The 16,436-nt window shown below is 38.3% G+C and overlaps 1 protein-coding gene across 2 annotated transcripts in view; it reads right to left on the reverse strand.

The window, feature by feature from the left end:
* Positions 1 to 16,436, reverse strand: part of LOC119786590 (transforming acidic coiled-coil-containing protein 1-like) — a 32,510-nt gene that overhangs the window by 10,919 nt on the left and 5,155 nt on the right. Inside the window, exons 1-2 of one of the 2 annotated variants that reach the window (XM_038290051.1) lie at positions 6,826 to 7,228; positions 4,672 to 4,763 (exon numbers count right to left, since the gene is read on the reverse strand). In XM_038290051.1, the coding sequence (XP_038145979.1) occupies positions 4,672 to 4,763; positions 6,826 to 6,932 (199 nt within the window). In that variant the 5' untranslated portion in view covers positions 6,933 to 7,228. Of the gene's footprint in view, positions 1 to 4,671; positions 4,764 to 6,825; positions 7,229 to 16,436 lie in introns of those variants that run through there. The other variant, XM_038290052.1, reaches the window with a different exon arrangement.

The following is a 16,436-nucleotide window of genomic DNA, read 5'->3' on the forward strand; positions in this document are numbered from 1 at the left end:
AAAAAAAAAAAAAAAAACAGATTTATTAGTATTAGCCGTAATACAGCTAACCTGTTTTGGCTTCATGTTTGGTCAGTAATTTATTGCTCAGTAAAATCTTCAGAGTATAATTTAAATAATGTAAGGTAATATTTCTTTAAAAAAAAAGGACCTGGTGACAAAGACTCCAAGACTCCTTTGGAGAGATGCTGGTCCAACTTCTTACCATAAGTAAGTGGTTGCAACATTATAGGTTAAAAACTGGGCCACTATGAAGAATCACAAAGGTTCTTTAAAAGGACATTAAAAGTGAAGTTTCTATTGTTGTTATAAGTTAGGAAAAAAAAGTCAGGCCTCAGTAGTGAAAAAGGAGACAATACTGTAAAAACTGCAAAAAAAACAGCTTAAGGTCAGAAGTTATCTGATTTTTGTCCCTTCTCACTACAAAGCTGACAAAGCACAGTGTTACCCTGCAAAACTTGTTTGTCTCTCGTGTTTCAATGATATATGAAAATATACATAAGATTTAGATAAAGATAATGTTCCATCATCAAAACTGTATACAGCTGACACAGTAATGTACTGAAGTGTACGACCAGTTAAACCAGGTTGCAACAGATGTTTGGAGATGTCAAAAAAACAAAATACTTTAAATGTATTTATTGTAAAACATACATGCTTGAATGTGATCTAAAGGTTTATATAATGTTTTAGGTTGCTTCCTTGTTTTATTGTTTCTGCTTGTGGCTCAGGTGCACGCAAAGAGGTCATTGTCTCACTCATTAATCGAAGGTCAAACAACATTGTTATCACCTTAGACTAGTTTTTTCAGTTCCCATCAGATTGATGATTTACTATCAAGGCGATATGTGTGTGTACAAGATGTCTGCTGTCTGTAGTTGGCTGGTTGGCTTACAAAGTAAAATATTAACCAAAATAAAAAGGGCAAAATTTACTTGATACAGGATAGTTTTATTGTCCAATAAATATGTAAAACTATTTACAGGTCTATAAAAAAACAAGCATACCTTTTTTTTTTGTATTCAATAAGAATATGTCCTCATATAAGGTTATCATTTAACATTTACACTTTCAAAAGTTTACTTAAAATTCCCCTTAGCCTTGTTGGAGGACCCTATTCTAGAAAAAAAATCCACTTCCTGTGTCCTCACACACCAATTTCAGGATCCAAGTAGACCAGGCTGTGTTGCTGAAACACAGGAACCCTTTCTGCTGAAAATAATCACCTTCTCACAATGGAAACCTCAAACAATAATAGACCAACAACAGCGGCCCACGCCCTCTCTTCTTAACACACATAAAAGTGCATTCTGTGTGTTTTTATAGCCCCTTGGCCAATATCATGTCCTCCTACACTATTGTTTTGGAATTTAATGTGATACACAAACTAGTGGGTGATTTTAGAGAAAGAAAGAAAATAAGTTTTTTTTTTTCCATTACTTCACTCTTTTCTGTGTTAATCCAACTATTTATGTGAAGACATTAGTATGGTGGTGATCAAGTCCAGTCACCATTTTAGCAGCTACCATCCTGAATCCCCTCTCCAAAACACCTGAATCTAATGAGTGGCTTTTGGCAGGTCTCTGCTGAGCTGAAGGACAAACTAAGGGAATTCAGCTATGAGATTCAGGTTTGGTCTGTAGTTTGGTAAAAGGCATCAAAGGAAAAAAACAGCCAAGTAAGACAGAAAGGTCAGGGATTCATGTGGAAAAGTGAAAAAAGGGTTGGGTTATAGAGCAACATCCTAAACCTTGAACATCTCTTAGAATAATTCTGAATCCATTATCTGATTTACAGAGTATCCAAGACATGAGCGTTTTCCTGACTGTCTGGCTGGATAATAAGACCTTCAATCAGAAGAGCAGCCAGAGGCCAATTGTACCTGATGAAAAAAAGAAAATCTGTATAAACTATTAGTGGTGTTAAAATTAATCAATACGAGCTAAATAGCCAAATGGATAAGGACAGGGGGCTTTAATTCCAATCTTCAAGTCCAACTCTCTTTTGCTCAATCTGAATGCTTGGTCTACCTCATGTTTGTCTATCACAGGGGTCTGCAGCCTGTGGCCCTGGAGCCTCTCTGGGCTTTCCACCATAACTTTCAAAAACTTTGCATAAAATTACTAAATAACTAATGTATTTAACTATAGATACAAAAAAAATGCTTCTGTTTTTACCTGTTATAACAGGTTAAAGAAATGGCAAAATGACAAATATTTGTTTCTACATCCATTTCTCTTGTTAGGTTAAAAATCACAGGCTTTCTGTTTCTGAAAAAAAAAAGGTTTTAGAAGAAAATGTATCAATCCACAGAAATTTCCTAAAGTGGATATTTACTAAAACTAAAAACTTGTCTTTAATTAATAGGTCTGACATTTGTGATTCAAACTTAGTTTTACTTGTGGAAGAATATGCTCTAAGGATTATAAATGCTGCAGATCCCTGGTTCAGTCTATGACATACACAGCCAGAAAAATATAAGAGGAGAAAAAATGATGGGAAGGTAGATGCCCATGTTCTTACATTATCACATTAAAGAGTCACTCAAAAATGGTTTATACAAGCTTTGGCTCTTAATCTCAGTAAACCAGTGCAATTTCAATGTATTTTTGTAGCTTCAATTCAAAACATATGTTGTCTTTAGGTGCTTTACAAGGTCAGTTCATTGAGTACTTTCTAACACCAAATACGCCCTTTGGAGACGAGGAACAGATGAAGAGTTGAAGAACCACACCCAGTCATGGAGAGCTCGCCCCATTACATGACCCAGCAGCAACACAAACATCATCAGCCTTTATTACTTTGAAAAAGAGGAAAGGACGGCAGAGGGGGAAGTAAAGTAAGACAGAGCGTCAGAGGCAATGTGGCCTCCGTTTTCCTGTTCCATCATTCAAAGGGATTTTATATGTAGGCTGTCTGGTCCAAACAACAAAGAGACAATCCTTGTAAACTGATCCAACCCGACCACAAGAGTCTGCTCACTAAGTCCATTATTCTCAGTATCTGCTAATGTTTTTGGAGAATCCAACTTTGCAAACATGTGATATTCATATCTGTTGTTGAGAATGACTGATCCGTTACCAAAGCAACGGGTGCTGCTGTGTGCCTGTGTGGGTGAAAACTGGACAGTTAAAGCAGAAGAGTAAGAGAAGGAGAAGGCAGTGGAAGCCTGTTTGCAAAAGTAGAACTCAGCTGCCAGCATTTTTATATAAAGGGTTAACCAACAGAGAGCTCATTTCCAGCTTTTAACAACATCCATAAACACTACTCTGGGGCTGTTAAACTCTGGTTAACAAAGCATGTGGCACAATGCTCTTAAAATGGTAGTAAGCTGCACTAGGCATGAACACTTTATGTTCTTTATTTAAGCCCATATTCAGTTACAGGTTGCATGCACATGAAATAGAGCTGAGAAATGTAGGAAATAAACTGATTAGGAAGTAATTGTTTGATAATGAAATGACAACAGCAGGTTGCGGCCAGTTAATATTTTCCTCCCAGTGTCCCTTTAAGCACAGGTGGTTCTGTCATCTGTGTCTGGTTTGTGCATCTGAGGCAGTGATACAACATCCAGTCAAGTCTTTGGTGAGATTGCTCTTACTTATATTGCAATTTAAATTCATGGTGTGTCACCCTAGGAAAAGAAAATCCAAAACCTTACATTAAGTGTGAAAGAACACCACAAAGCACAGTACATTAATAGTTTAAAAAAATAAAAATCTGAAAGGTGTGGCATTCGATTGGATTAATCCATGATTTTCCTTTGTCCTTTTAGAAAACTTGACCTTCAATATCATATAATTAGTAAACAGAGCTCACCATATCTAATTTAATCATCTTCCAGTAGAAGGACACTTAACATACATTTAAAACACAAAGGTAAAAGTTTAGTATTACAGAAAATACTCATTAACATATCTTGGTGTCTACAGTTGCTATTTAGCCAATCAGGCTCAGCTTGAGCCGTTATATGAGGAAGAAGCAAAAGTATCAACATGTAATATACGGTAAAAAAATATTTTACATCTGGATGTAAGGCACATCCCAAATACTTTTTTGCTCTATTTGAAATCTTCTACAGTTGATTGACTCCAAGGGGCTGGATCTTTCAAACGCCTGTTTTCTTCTATATATTGTTCAGTCCTCTGTTTTCCAGGAAACCACCTCTATAATCAATACCTCTTCCAAATGTTTAAGCCTGCCCCTTAGTGATACTTGTGCAGGAATAAATCTGGACGGATTAACCCAAATCGGTCTGAATCAGGTCGGTCAGCAAAGCACAAACAAAAAGGATGCAAACTGAAGCGGAAGGTAGGGTGACAGCTGTCTCGTCGATAGACAGATGCAGGTCTGTAAACCACTTTATCTGCTGTCCTTAGGTCATATTAAAGTTTTAAACAATGGGCCCCATGCTGATACTTAACTCACTGTAAATTCAATTCACACATGCAAGAGAAAAGGGAAAAAAGATAAATATTTGTGTCATGGAAACCAACATTTTAAGCTCCTGCGGTGACGCACTTCACCTTAAACATGAGATCAAATACACAGAATGAACCTGCCAGGATTCAATGAAGATCAGTTAAACTTTACTGTAACATATCTGATAATATTCAATGTTACATAGTAGCACATAGTAGTCAACTTTACATCTCCTCAGAAGATCCTCACCTGCATTACTGGAGTTGTCCAGCTGGCCCAGTAGCTTCACAACAACTGGGGACTCCGATTCTGGAGTCTCAAAGGTCCCTTCAGAGTCCGAACTGGAGGTGAAAAGAATTGAACAGTTATCTAGTACAGTTTTTTATTACAATAAAAATTACATCAAAAACAGAAATAGGTCAAAAGAGATAAAAAAAAAATAAAAAAATTACCAGTTATATATATATATATATATATATATATATATATATAAATAACTGGTCATTACCTGAAAGTCACATATTCTAAAGGGAAAATAAATAAAATCAGCAAATCTATATTCAATGTTTCTTAAAGGTGAGGAGAAAAAAAAAATTTCAGATTGTCTGGTTGCTTAGCTAAAAAAAAATTAATTTAAATTTAACACATACACAAATTAGACTACGCCGCAAAGGTATTAAGTTAAGTCTTGAGAATGTGGCCTGCATTTGTGTCCCCCTGCATGAGTATATATATAAATAAACTAAATAAACCACAGCTTTTGTTTTTATTCTAACACATTGTGCTTTTATCTAAACCAACATCATTGTTGCTCTAGCTTTAGGTCTGTTGTCTGGATGGAAAATGAGCCTCAGCCTCAGAATAAGTCCTTCAATTTGTCTTTATTTGTAGTAAAAGGTTTTCTTCCAGTACTTACAAGGATTAAACTTAAATTTCACATCAGTACAGACCAGTTACTTTTTTTCTGCTAAAGAAATTCTTCCCTGTAGCTTGATGCTGCCATCACGTTTTGGTCAAAGGGGTTGTGTTCAGAGTTAGATTGTCGGCTACCCATAGCTTTTTGCATATGGGTCAAATAGAAAAGACCCCAAAGCTACCCGTCTATTATTTACGTCCTATAATTTTAGATGGATGGTCATTTCTAGATAGGCTTCTATGTTTCCATTTACACATGACTGATAAGATTTATAAGTTAAAAGATATTGCCAATCGTAATTGTTTCTCTGGATTTATTTAGGGGTATCGGCGCCTAAATGACAGAATAGAGATGCATGCCACACTTAGAACATTTGAAAAAACTGTTCAGAATTATGCAATATTGTTTGCCAGTCAATGCATAATACACCAGTAAAACACAAACTTTTGTAGTAATAATGTAAACAAAATATTTTCAAAAACTTAATGGAGACCAAAATACTTTTGCAGGGCACTGTATCTGTTTACCAGTAATTGTGATAAAGGTTCATCAGCTTTCCAATATCTCTTTTCTTGAAGAGACATAAGCAGTGTCTTGTTTAGGTCAAAGCAGCTCATAACAAACAAGGTCCTTTCATTTTAAAGGAAGTCAGAGGGAGGGAGAAGAGAGGAAGCAGGGCCCAGCTAGGCCACCTGCATCCTTTGCTCCTCAGTAACTGTGTCCCACAAACAAGCACTCACTCACAGTTTTTGGCCTGAGTCTGGGCTGCCTGGACACCCAGATCTGATTTATTCCCAAACAACGGAGGGACAAAAAGAAAGGGGGAGTCTTCTACATAGAGAGAGTGTATGTGTGTGTGTGTGTGTGTGTGTGTATTCCAAGCCACTTGAAAGCACATCAAAACGTCCACACACTAATGAAAAACAGCACAAAGAAGAGTTCAGAGTGCCAGCACCCAGGCTTACACTACCTCAAAAAAAAAAAAACAGTTTGCACAGAGACACACATTTCAATACAAATGACACCCTTCCCTCCCACACAGACTCAGATTCCTGTCCCACTGACAGCCTCAGAGGCTGCGGATCAGGACGGTTACTTAGAAACTGGAAAAACAAAAAGGGAATCAAACCATCTAAAGCATTGGAAAGTGTTGCTTTTTAATCCTCCTGCTTTAGCTACCATTACTAAGCTGCCACAAGCACAACAGGCAGTAACGTCCCTGCATTTGAAATAACAGGATGGTGCATTAAAAGCATTTATTCATACAACAAAGCTATTTGGACTTAAAAATAATTGATGACAGCCTGAAACAGGTCCCTTTGACTCAGAATCAGATAATACACCACGGGAAGGGAGAGTTTGTGTGAGCATAGATCCATCACCTGTCAGTATGACTCAGGGGAATCTGTTCCCATCAATACAGCCTACAGCCACAAACTATATCTATGTGTTCCAGCACACATACAAACACACACAAAATCTCTTACTTGTCCTCTTTGTCATCCCTTCCTGTATGTTGTCCATCGTCTCCTGCACCTCCAGTCACTGCTGACCACGTCCACTTGGCCCACTGGACAGGAGACAACCAGGACATCTGTGCAGCACTTCCAACTCCACGTCAAAGGGAAGAATTGCAAACTTGTCTTTCCACTGGATGAGTCCACTCTGAGATCCTCTAAAAGTTTAAAACAAGCCTTAAACTGCAAATTAGAGGAAGCTCTTGGTCTACCAACGTGTTTTCTGTGTGACAGTCTGACTTCCTCTTCTTGCTCAGCAGCTCAGCCTTCCCATCCTGCTCCTCTGCACTGTTGACGCTTGTGCGAGAGAAATGTGTCTGTGCAGCAGCTGCTTCTGTGCGCGGCTCTGCTTTCCACAGCACTGACTCACACTCTGCAGATTACAGTCACAGCATCAGTAGTCACTCCCCCACCCTCTCAGCTCACCACCTCCTTCCTCCCAGCAGCCTCTCCGTCTGGATGAGTGATCAGCTGGTTAACATGCATCGACTCACTCTGCTCATACAGCTTTAATAACTGAATCTCTCTGGTACAAAAGACAGGAAGCAGGAGAGGAAATTGAGAAATGTAGGTCTTGTTTAAAATTATAGTAATAGTCACTTTTTTCCAAGACCAATATGCACTTTTGTCTGTTGGGGAGCAGCTGGGAAGAAATGAGGATAAGAGGATAATTTAAGTTTTGATTACTATATCTGTCCTGTATATGGTCATTACAGGAAAGGGGTTGGCAATCAATTTATGCCAAAAGGCCAGATAAGCTGTTGTTGTCAAGGGCTGGGTCAACGGCTGTACATAAGGTTTTCAACTATATACACTGCACCAAAAAACAAAAAAGGAAACACATTAACAACACAATATATCTTTAATTAAATTACATTTCTTTGGGAACAAACTGTCCACTTACGAAGCAACACTTAAGCAGAAGCAAATGGCATGGACAACAGGTGGAAATGATTGGCAATTAGCAAGACACACTCAAAGAATGAATTCTGCAGGTGGGGACCAAAGAGGCTCTTAGCACCTATGCTTTTTGGCTGATGTTGTAGTCCCTTTTGAATATTGGTGGTGCTTTCAGACTTGTGGAAGCATGATACAAACTCCACAATCCACAGAAGTGGCTCAGGTAGTGCAGCACATCCGGAATGGCTCATCAATGCTGTGTCTGTCAGCGTTGTGCCCAGAGGCACAACCAGAAGAAAGGCCAGTACATTAGAAGATGTGGAGGAGGCAGTAGGAGGTCAACAGCTCAGCAGCGGGACCATTGCTTCCGCCTTTGTGCAAGGAGGAACAGGTGGAACACTGCCAGTGTCCTGCAAAATTGCCTGCAGGCTACAAATGTGCATGTGCCTCCACAAATGGTTAGAAACTGACTCCATGAGAATGGCATGAGGGCCCGACAACCACAGATGAGGGTTCTGTTTAGACCAACATTGTGCTAACCTGACAACAGCCAGATGCATGTCTCGCTCCGCCCAGCTCCACTCACATACATCTGGGAACCCGCCATAGGAATTGCCTTTACTGAAGGCTGGGCCTTATCAAAACTCCTTGCATATGATTGGATAAGCCACTTGTCTGTCATCTTTATTGACGTGCTATTTCAACCACTCACACCGAAGCTAACCCGTGACGCTGTGAGAGGAGGAGCCATTTGGTAGATCAAGCTCTTGCCAAATCTGGTCGGGAGAAGGGCGAAAACATCGTTTCCACCAACAAAAGCCTTCAAAGCCATTCTCTGATGTTCTTTTGATGAAACAATATCAGATAGATTGGACAACACAGAAGAAATAGCAGCATCAATGCTAACGCTTGCTTCCTCAATGCGAGCCGCCATTGTTGTTGGAATCTCACGGTCGCTTCTCCACTCCAGGACACACCCACCCTGCGTCCTGCTTAGACAGACCATAAATTCGGTTGGGGAAATCACTTTCAATGAGCGGGTTCCCAGATGTATGTGAGTGGAGCTGGGCGGAGCGAGACATGCATCTGGCTGTTGTCAGGTTAACATTGTGCAGGATGCTTGGCAATCACCAGAGAATATCAGGATTGGGAAATTCGCTACTGGTGCCCTGTGCTCTCACAGATTAAAACAGGTTCACACTGAGCCCATATGACAGAACTGACAGAGTCTGGAGAGACCAAAGAGTGATCTGCTGCTTGCAACCTCCTTCAGCATAGCCAGTTTAATAGTGGGTTAGTAATAGTGTGGGGTGGCATTTCTTTGGAGGGCCATGTAGCGAGGTAGCGTGACTGCCATTCAATACAGAGATGAGATCCTCAGACCCCTTGTGAGACCATACGCTAATTCGGTTGGCCCCAAGTTCCTTCTACTGCAGGACAATGCTAGACTGTGGCAAGATGAAGGCATTAAGGGTATGGACTGGCCCCCTCATTTCTGAAGACCTGAATCCCATTGAGCACATCTGGGACATCATGTCTCATTCCATCTACCAACATTATATTGTGCCACAGACTGTCCAGGAGTTGGTGGATGCTTTAGTCTAGGTCTGGGAAGAGATCCGTCAGGAGACCATCCGCCACCTCATCGGGAGCATGCCCAGGTGCTTTAGTGAAGTCATTCAAGCACATGGAGACCACACACTATACTGAGCCTCATTTTGAGCTGTTTTTATGACATTACATCAAAGTTGGGTCAGCCTGTAGTTTGTTTTTCCATTTTAATTTTGTGTGCGACTCCAAATCCAGGCCTCCATTTGCATTCACCATTGCAGGACATTGTCTGCTGTTGCTACAGGCTCATTCAGGATGAGAGAATGCTGCAAGTCAATGGTCTCAATGCAATCTGCTCGGTTTCTTTAGATAGAAAATCTTCCAGCCGACCTTTCAATATTTTTGGACATCTATAAAATAAGGATATGCTTTTCATTTTTTGCTTTTATGGACAGCTTTTTTATTTCATAAACATGATTTTAACATAAAATTAAAAAGGCTGGTATATTTGACTTTACTGGCCCACCTTGCTTTTTTGCCTACATTCAGTCAGCATTATCCAAACCTTAAAAAATGTGTTTCATAGCAAAATTTTCTTCCAAACGTTGTGTTAGCTCTTAAAAAAAAAAAAAAACTGTCCCTGATCTGATATGGTTATCAAAAGGCAACCTGAGATGTTTATAGCTTGTTTACACAGCAACAGAGATAACCGACAGCTAAGCTGAAAGACATCTTTTCTCAGGATGAATGAGAAAAAGTGAAAGCAAATGTTTCCAGTCGGGACAGAAGCCGTTCCCACTGAACTCACATGAGCTGCTAAAACCCTGAGGGGCATTTAAAGTAACTGAGACTCTATTGTTCACTGAAACTATCCAGGCCAGACAACAGACAAATCAATACAACAAACCCAGATAAAGCTGCATGGATGCAGAAGCAAATCCCACTGGAAGAAAAGAGCTTTAATTAAAAGCGCCCATCACAGCACACACAAACATGTCTTCAGGCCTGTTCAGAAGCTTATGTAACACTAAAAAACTCTTCTCTTCAAATAGAGGTGGGCTAGAGGAGATGTATTTTCTAGGGAACAAAAAGAAAGAAAAAAACATGGACTGTGAGTACTCAAACAAGAAGTGGATCGAGTCTATGAAAAGATGGATGGATCAGAAAAATTTTATTTATTTTTTTACATTCCCTGTTGCATAAGCCACTGTCATGAAATACAAGGAAGATGAATGCAACACTACTAGCTACAAACACAAGGGCAGTGAGACGAGAAAGGATGATCTCAGACACCCGCATGTTTTACACTAGTGAACAGAAAGAAAGAGGCTCTGTTCAATCTCTTACAGACCAAAAAAACTGTAAAGAAAAATACTTGTGGCACACAAAAGAATGCCTGGATGAACACAGACAGAGAGGGGAGAAAATTCTGGAATAAATGGAAAGAACAAACATGTCCAAATGTTTGTTAAACTTAAAATCTGGCCTGTGTGAAAACTTTAGTGTCTAACATTCCTCTCATTATCTTCTCTTTGTCGAGTTTCCTTCTGACAATCAAAACACGTAAGTTGACAAACTGGTAACAGCCTGGAGCTATAAAGACACGCAACTGTTGAAGCCGTAACTCTGTAAGGCACTGGATTGAAGTCAGCATATTAACATGCAACTCTGATTTTAAAATAAAAAATAAATGCACATTGGTTCAATGTAGCAGGAAATAAAAGTGTGGGACAGAGTCTGTTCTTATGTAATAGCTTTAAACCACAGATACAAAGCCAAAGATACAACCCACACATGCATTCATACATTCAGTTATAAATAGACTACAGCTGCTACCTTAGTCCAAATGCAGACAAAATATAGTGGTTCTTTAAATACATTTGACCCCATGAAGCTCATGTGTTTGTGATCTGTTAATCCAGAGGGAAAGCCGATGTCAAATCTTCAATTACATTCTAACTAAGGGGAGCAAGTGTTGGTCATGAGCTAAACATGTCTATAGCTAAGATGTTACCTCAAATGTTTTTTGTACATGCCAAACCTCAAGACCATATGTGCCGTTCAAAGGCGCAGCTGTAAATGCAGATTGTTATTCCCAATGTTCTGTCTGCACCAATAAAGATTCACTCAACCTAGCATTTATTAAATTAGATGAGTCCAAGCTTAATTAAAACACTAAGATAAGGATATATTTGGCATAAAGCAACTACCTAATTCTAAGAAATTACATTCAGCACAATTGTAAAGCATGAAATAGAAATGTAAAGTTTTAAGGAAAATTTGCTGCAGAGGAACCTGTTGGGCTCATTTCACAGACTCCAACATTAATTTTACCAGAAGATGTTTAATGAAAATGCTTTCTAGAACCTGCAACAAGATGACACAAAAAACCCAGTGAATACACCAAAGACTGAATAAGAATTGAGAAACAGAAGTCCTGAGATGAGACAAAACCATGATCTGGATCTCTTTGAAATGCTTTTGGGCGACTTGAAAAGTGCAAGCTGTACACACAAAATAGTCCTAAAATAAACTCACAGCTGAAAGGGAGGAGCGAGGCGAACGTTTCTCATACTGATAGATGGTCATAATTAAATTCAAAAATACCCTTTTCAGTTTAAAAATAAATAAACAAGATTGTTATAAGTAACATCTCTTAGGGCAGAAGTTTCCAAAGTGGGGTTTGGACACAGAAAATGATGGAGATGATTTTCACAAGCAGTGTGAAACCTGAGGTGTATGGAGGGCCAAAATACATCATGAAATTAGGGATGCACGATATTGGGATTTTGGCCGATATCCGATATGCCGATATTTTAAAACTCATGTAGCCGATAACCGATACCGATGTTAAAGGCACACTATGCAACATTTTTCAGTTAATTAATGTGTTCCATAACGTTTTGGATGATTAAATGAGTCATTTCAGGTTGAACAAAGGTATTCTCGGCCGCCCTGGTGGTCTGTGGGGGAAATACCGCACTTGCAATTGCAGGAGCACCGACCCGCACCCACAGGCTCAGAAGTCTCGCGAGAGTCAGTCTTGCTTTACGGCGAGAACTGCTACACGCCCCCAGTTAAAATCATGCTCGTTGCTAGCACAGTGGCGATCTTTGTGCAGTTATGCTACGTTCACATCGGACGCAGCATAATCGCGTCTGCTGCTTCATTTTTGCTGCTGGTACCAGTTCTGACGCGCGGCTGAAGCAGCTTTGCTGCTCTGGCTGCGCGGTGCAAAAGTGTGTCTGACGCACGTTGGGCGGAGCTTCACTATCCTTTCTCTGCCTTGCATTTATATTTTCTGTGATCAGTGGGAATAAAGTAGTTTTAATATGTGTTTAAGTGAGAAAATACACCTGAAACGTAATCAGTGCCGTCAGTTCATTCAGATTATTATCCTGCCTTCAATATTTTTTCTGTCGGAGCCGCTCAGACCCCCACATACCAGCGGTGCGCCGACAGTAGGAATCCCTTCATCAGCAGCCTCTGGCCGGGTCGCCTCCTCGCGGTTCACCGCGGCAGCTGGTAGGTGTTTTTCATCTAAATAATCCAAACTGCATATTCTGCCGGCAGATTTCTGCATTTTAAGTTAATTTAGGCGTCAATAAACTGTTTAAGAGGAGTGATCATAGCCTCTGATCATCAGCGCTGTGTCTCTCTCCCTGCGTCAGATGATTAAACGCGCCCGACGCACTGCTTCAGCTGCTCAGACGCGCTGCGCCTGCTGCTCAAAACGCGCCGCGGGACCTTTTGCTGCGCCTTGACACGCATCAACCATTGACTTTGCATGTAAACGCGCTGCTTCTGTCGCCCAGCTGCGTCCGGTGTGAACGCAGCATTTGTAATTTGTTGCGTTCGCCTGTCTGCTAAGCTCAAAACAACCGCGCCTGGCTTGACGGAGAAACCAGGAGAACAGCTGTGCATATTTACGACAGTGCACTTTTACTTTCGCCCTCTGGGGGGAGCCTGGCTGGAAAATCAACACCGGTTGCATAGTGTACCTTTAAAGCTGGACAAAAATAAGTAGTCATTGAAAATAGCAGTTTTGTTATCCATTTCTGACACTTTGAAAAATAATATACTCAAATATATTTTCATATGCTGATATCAAATAAATTTTTAAAAACGCAGTATCGATCAATTTTACTTTCAAAATCTCGTGAAATTTCATCGTTCTGTTACAAACTCTCGCGATATTTTGCAAATTCTTGTGAGATTTTGTTAGTAAAATAGATCGATACCGCGTCAATATATCAACATATAAAAATACGGCAAAATTTCGTGAATTTTCAGGGGATTTCGTAGCATAACGATGACATATAGCAATATTTCATTAGTAAAAGAGATTGATATGGTGTTTTTAAATTGCAATATATAGGTATATGAAGATATTGTGATATTTTAATGTATCAATATTTTTTCCCTCGTCTTTAGAAGTTTTTAAGTCTGTAAAAAAGAAGTTTTTGGGGAAGAAGAAGAAGTATTTTTTTTTTTTTTTTTTTAGACTTTAGAAACTCAGAAGCTGATCAAATATCGGGTTAAATATCGGTGGGGTGGCCGATGTCCGATATTCAGTTTTAAGGCCGATACAGGCCGCATGCATCCCTGCATCCCTACATGAAATATATATATATATATATATATATATATATATATATATATATATATATATATATATATATATATATATATATATATGCCAATGCAGCTTGAAAAGTAATGTACCACAAAATAATTTGATATTTCAGTATTAGATGATGAATTATATTCATAGTGATTAAACTATTACAGTAATATGCCATTAAGTAATTAAAAATACATTTAAAATGATGAATTAAATGTAATTGAAAAAATAAATGTATTTACCAATAAATATAATTGTTTTAAACTATATTTCTATATAAATAAAGAGGGAAATAATTGCATGTATCTTTAAGCGCTCACCAATCTCTGGCACTGTTAAATTTGGGAGTGCCCTGTGTCCTAACTTTTCCTCAGCTTAAAAACTACTTTGTTGGTGACTTTTGAAATGATCAAAACCAAATTAGTTATTCAATTGGTTTAAAACTTTTTTTTTATATACAGGACCAGCCATCAATATCTGTACTAAATATTTAGTACTCATAAAGTAGTAAATACTAAAACATTTTCAAGTCTGTTCAGCTTCAGGCTGATATTTAAACCCCTTTGCCTACTTTAAGTTTATTTTCTCTAAAAGCAAAAATAAGTAATGTCTTCCATTTATTAGACTTTTTATTAATAGCTAGGGTGACAGCTTTACATTACAAAACATTTGTCTGAAGTAAAGCTCAAATGTTTAGCTTATTTTTTCTAGTTACTTTAATGTCTTTTTTCAAATTCCTTGTAAACAATAAAAATAAAAAACGTGTAGCCATATAAATAAACTTGCAATGTCTTGGTTACATTTATAAGAATTTGGCGCCACCTATTGGCCAAGAAATGGACACACATTATGCTTTAACATTAAGCAACTACAGGGAGAAAAAACGAGGCCTTTAGACTATGCTACCTATTTAGCAACACAGAGTGATGTGAGGAGAGAAACTGTGCAAGATGCATGTGGGAAAAAAACTGACTTTAAACAGACAGACTTTCTGTTATCACCACAGAAACAGTGAGGAGTCTTCCATTTATTTAACTTTTTATTAATAGCTAGGGTGACAGCTTTACATTACAAAACATTTGTCTGAAGTAAAGCTCAAATGTTTAGCTTATTTTTTCTAGTTACTTTAATGTCTTTTTTCAAATTCCTTGTAAACAATAAAAATAAAAAACGTGTAGCCATATAAATAAACTTGCAATGTCTTGGTTACATTTATAAGAATTTGGCGCCACCTATTGGCCAAGAAATGGACACACATTATGCTTTAACATTAAGCAACTACAGGGAGAAAAAACGAGGCCTTTAGACTATGCTACCTATTTAGCAACACAGAGTGATGTGAGGAGAGAAACTGTGCAAGATGCATGTGGGAAAAAAACTGACTTTAAACAGACAGACTTTCTGTTATCACCACAGAAACAGTGAGGAGTCTTCCATTTATTAGACTTTTTATTAATAGCTAGGGTGACAGCTTTACATTACAAAACATTTGTCTGAAGTAAAGCTCAAATGTTTAGCTTATTTTTTCTAGTTACTTTAATGTCTTTTTTCAAATTCCTTGTAAACAATAAAAATAAAAAACGTGTAGCCATATAAATAAACTTGCAATGTCTTGGTTACATTTATAAGAATTTGGCGCCACCTATTGGCCAAGAAATGGACACACATTATGCTTTAACATTAAGCAACTACAGGGAGAAAAAACGAGGCCTTTAGACTATGCTACCTATTTAGCAACACAGAGTGATGTGAGGAGAGAAACTGTGCAAGATGCATGTGGGAAAAAAACTGACTTTAAACAGACAGACTTTCTGTTATCACCACAGAAACAGTGAGGAGTCTTCCATTTATTAAACTTTTTATTAATAGCTAGGGTGACAGCTTTACATTACAAAACATTTGTCTGAAGTAAAGCTCAAATGTTTAGCTTATTTTTTCTAGTTACTTTAATGTCTTTTTTCAAATTCCTTGTAAACAATAAAAATAAAAAACGTGTAGCCATATAAATAAACTTGCAATGTCTTGGTTACATTTATAAGAATTTGGCGCCACCTATTGGCCAAGAAATGGACACACATTATGCTTTAACATTAAGCAACTACAGGGAGAAAAAACGAGGCCTTTAGACTATGCTACCTATTTAGCAACACAGAGTGATGTGAGGAGAGAAACTGTGCAAGATGCATGTGGGAAAAAAACTGACTTTAAACAGACAGACTTTCTGTTATCACCACAGAAACAGTGAGGAGTCTTCCATTTATTAAACTTTTTATTAATAGCTAGGGTGACAGCTTTACATTACAAAACATTTGTCTGAAGTAAAGCTCAAATGTTTAGCTTATTTTTTCTAGTTACTTTAATGTCTTTTTTCAAATTCCTTGTAAACAATAAAAATAAAAAACGTGTAGCCATATAAATAAACTTGCAATGTCTTGGTTACATTTATAAGAATTTGGCGCCACCTATTGGCCAAGAAATGGACACACATTATGCTTTAACATTAAGC

Source organism: Cyprinodon tularosa, unplaced genomic scaffold, assembly GCF_016077235.1.
Source record: "Cyprinodon tularosa strain WSP-4 unplaced genomic scaffold, ASM1607723v1 ctg275, whole genome shotgun sequence".
In the NCBI taxonomy this organism is placed as follows: domain Eukaryota; kingdom Metazoa; phylum Chordata; class Actinopteri; order Cyprinodontiformes; family Cyprinodontidae; genus Cyprinodon; species Cyprinodon tularosa.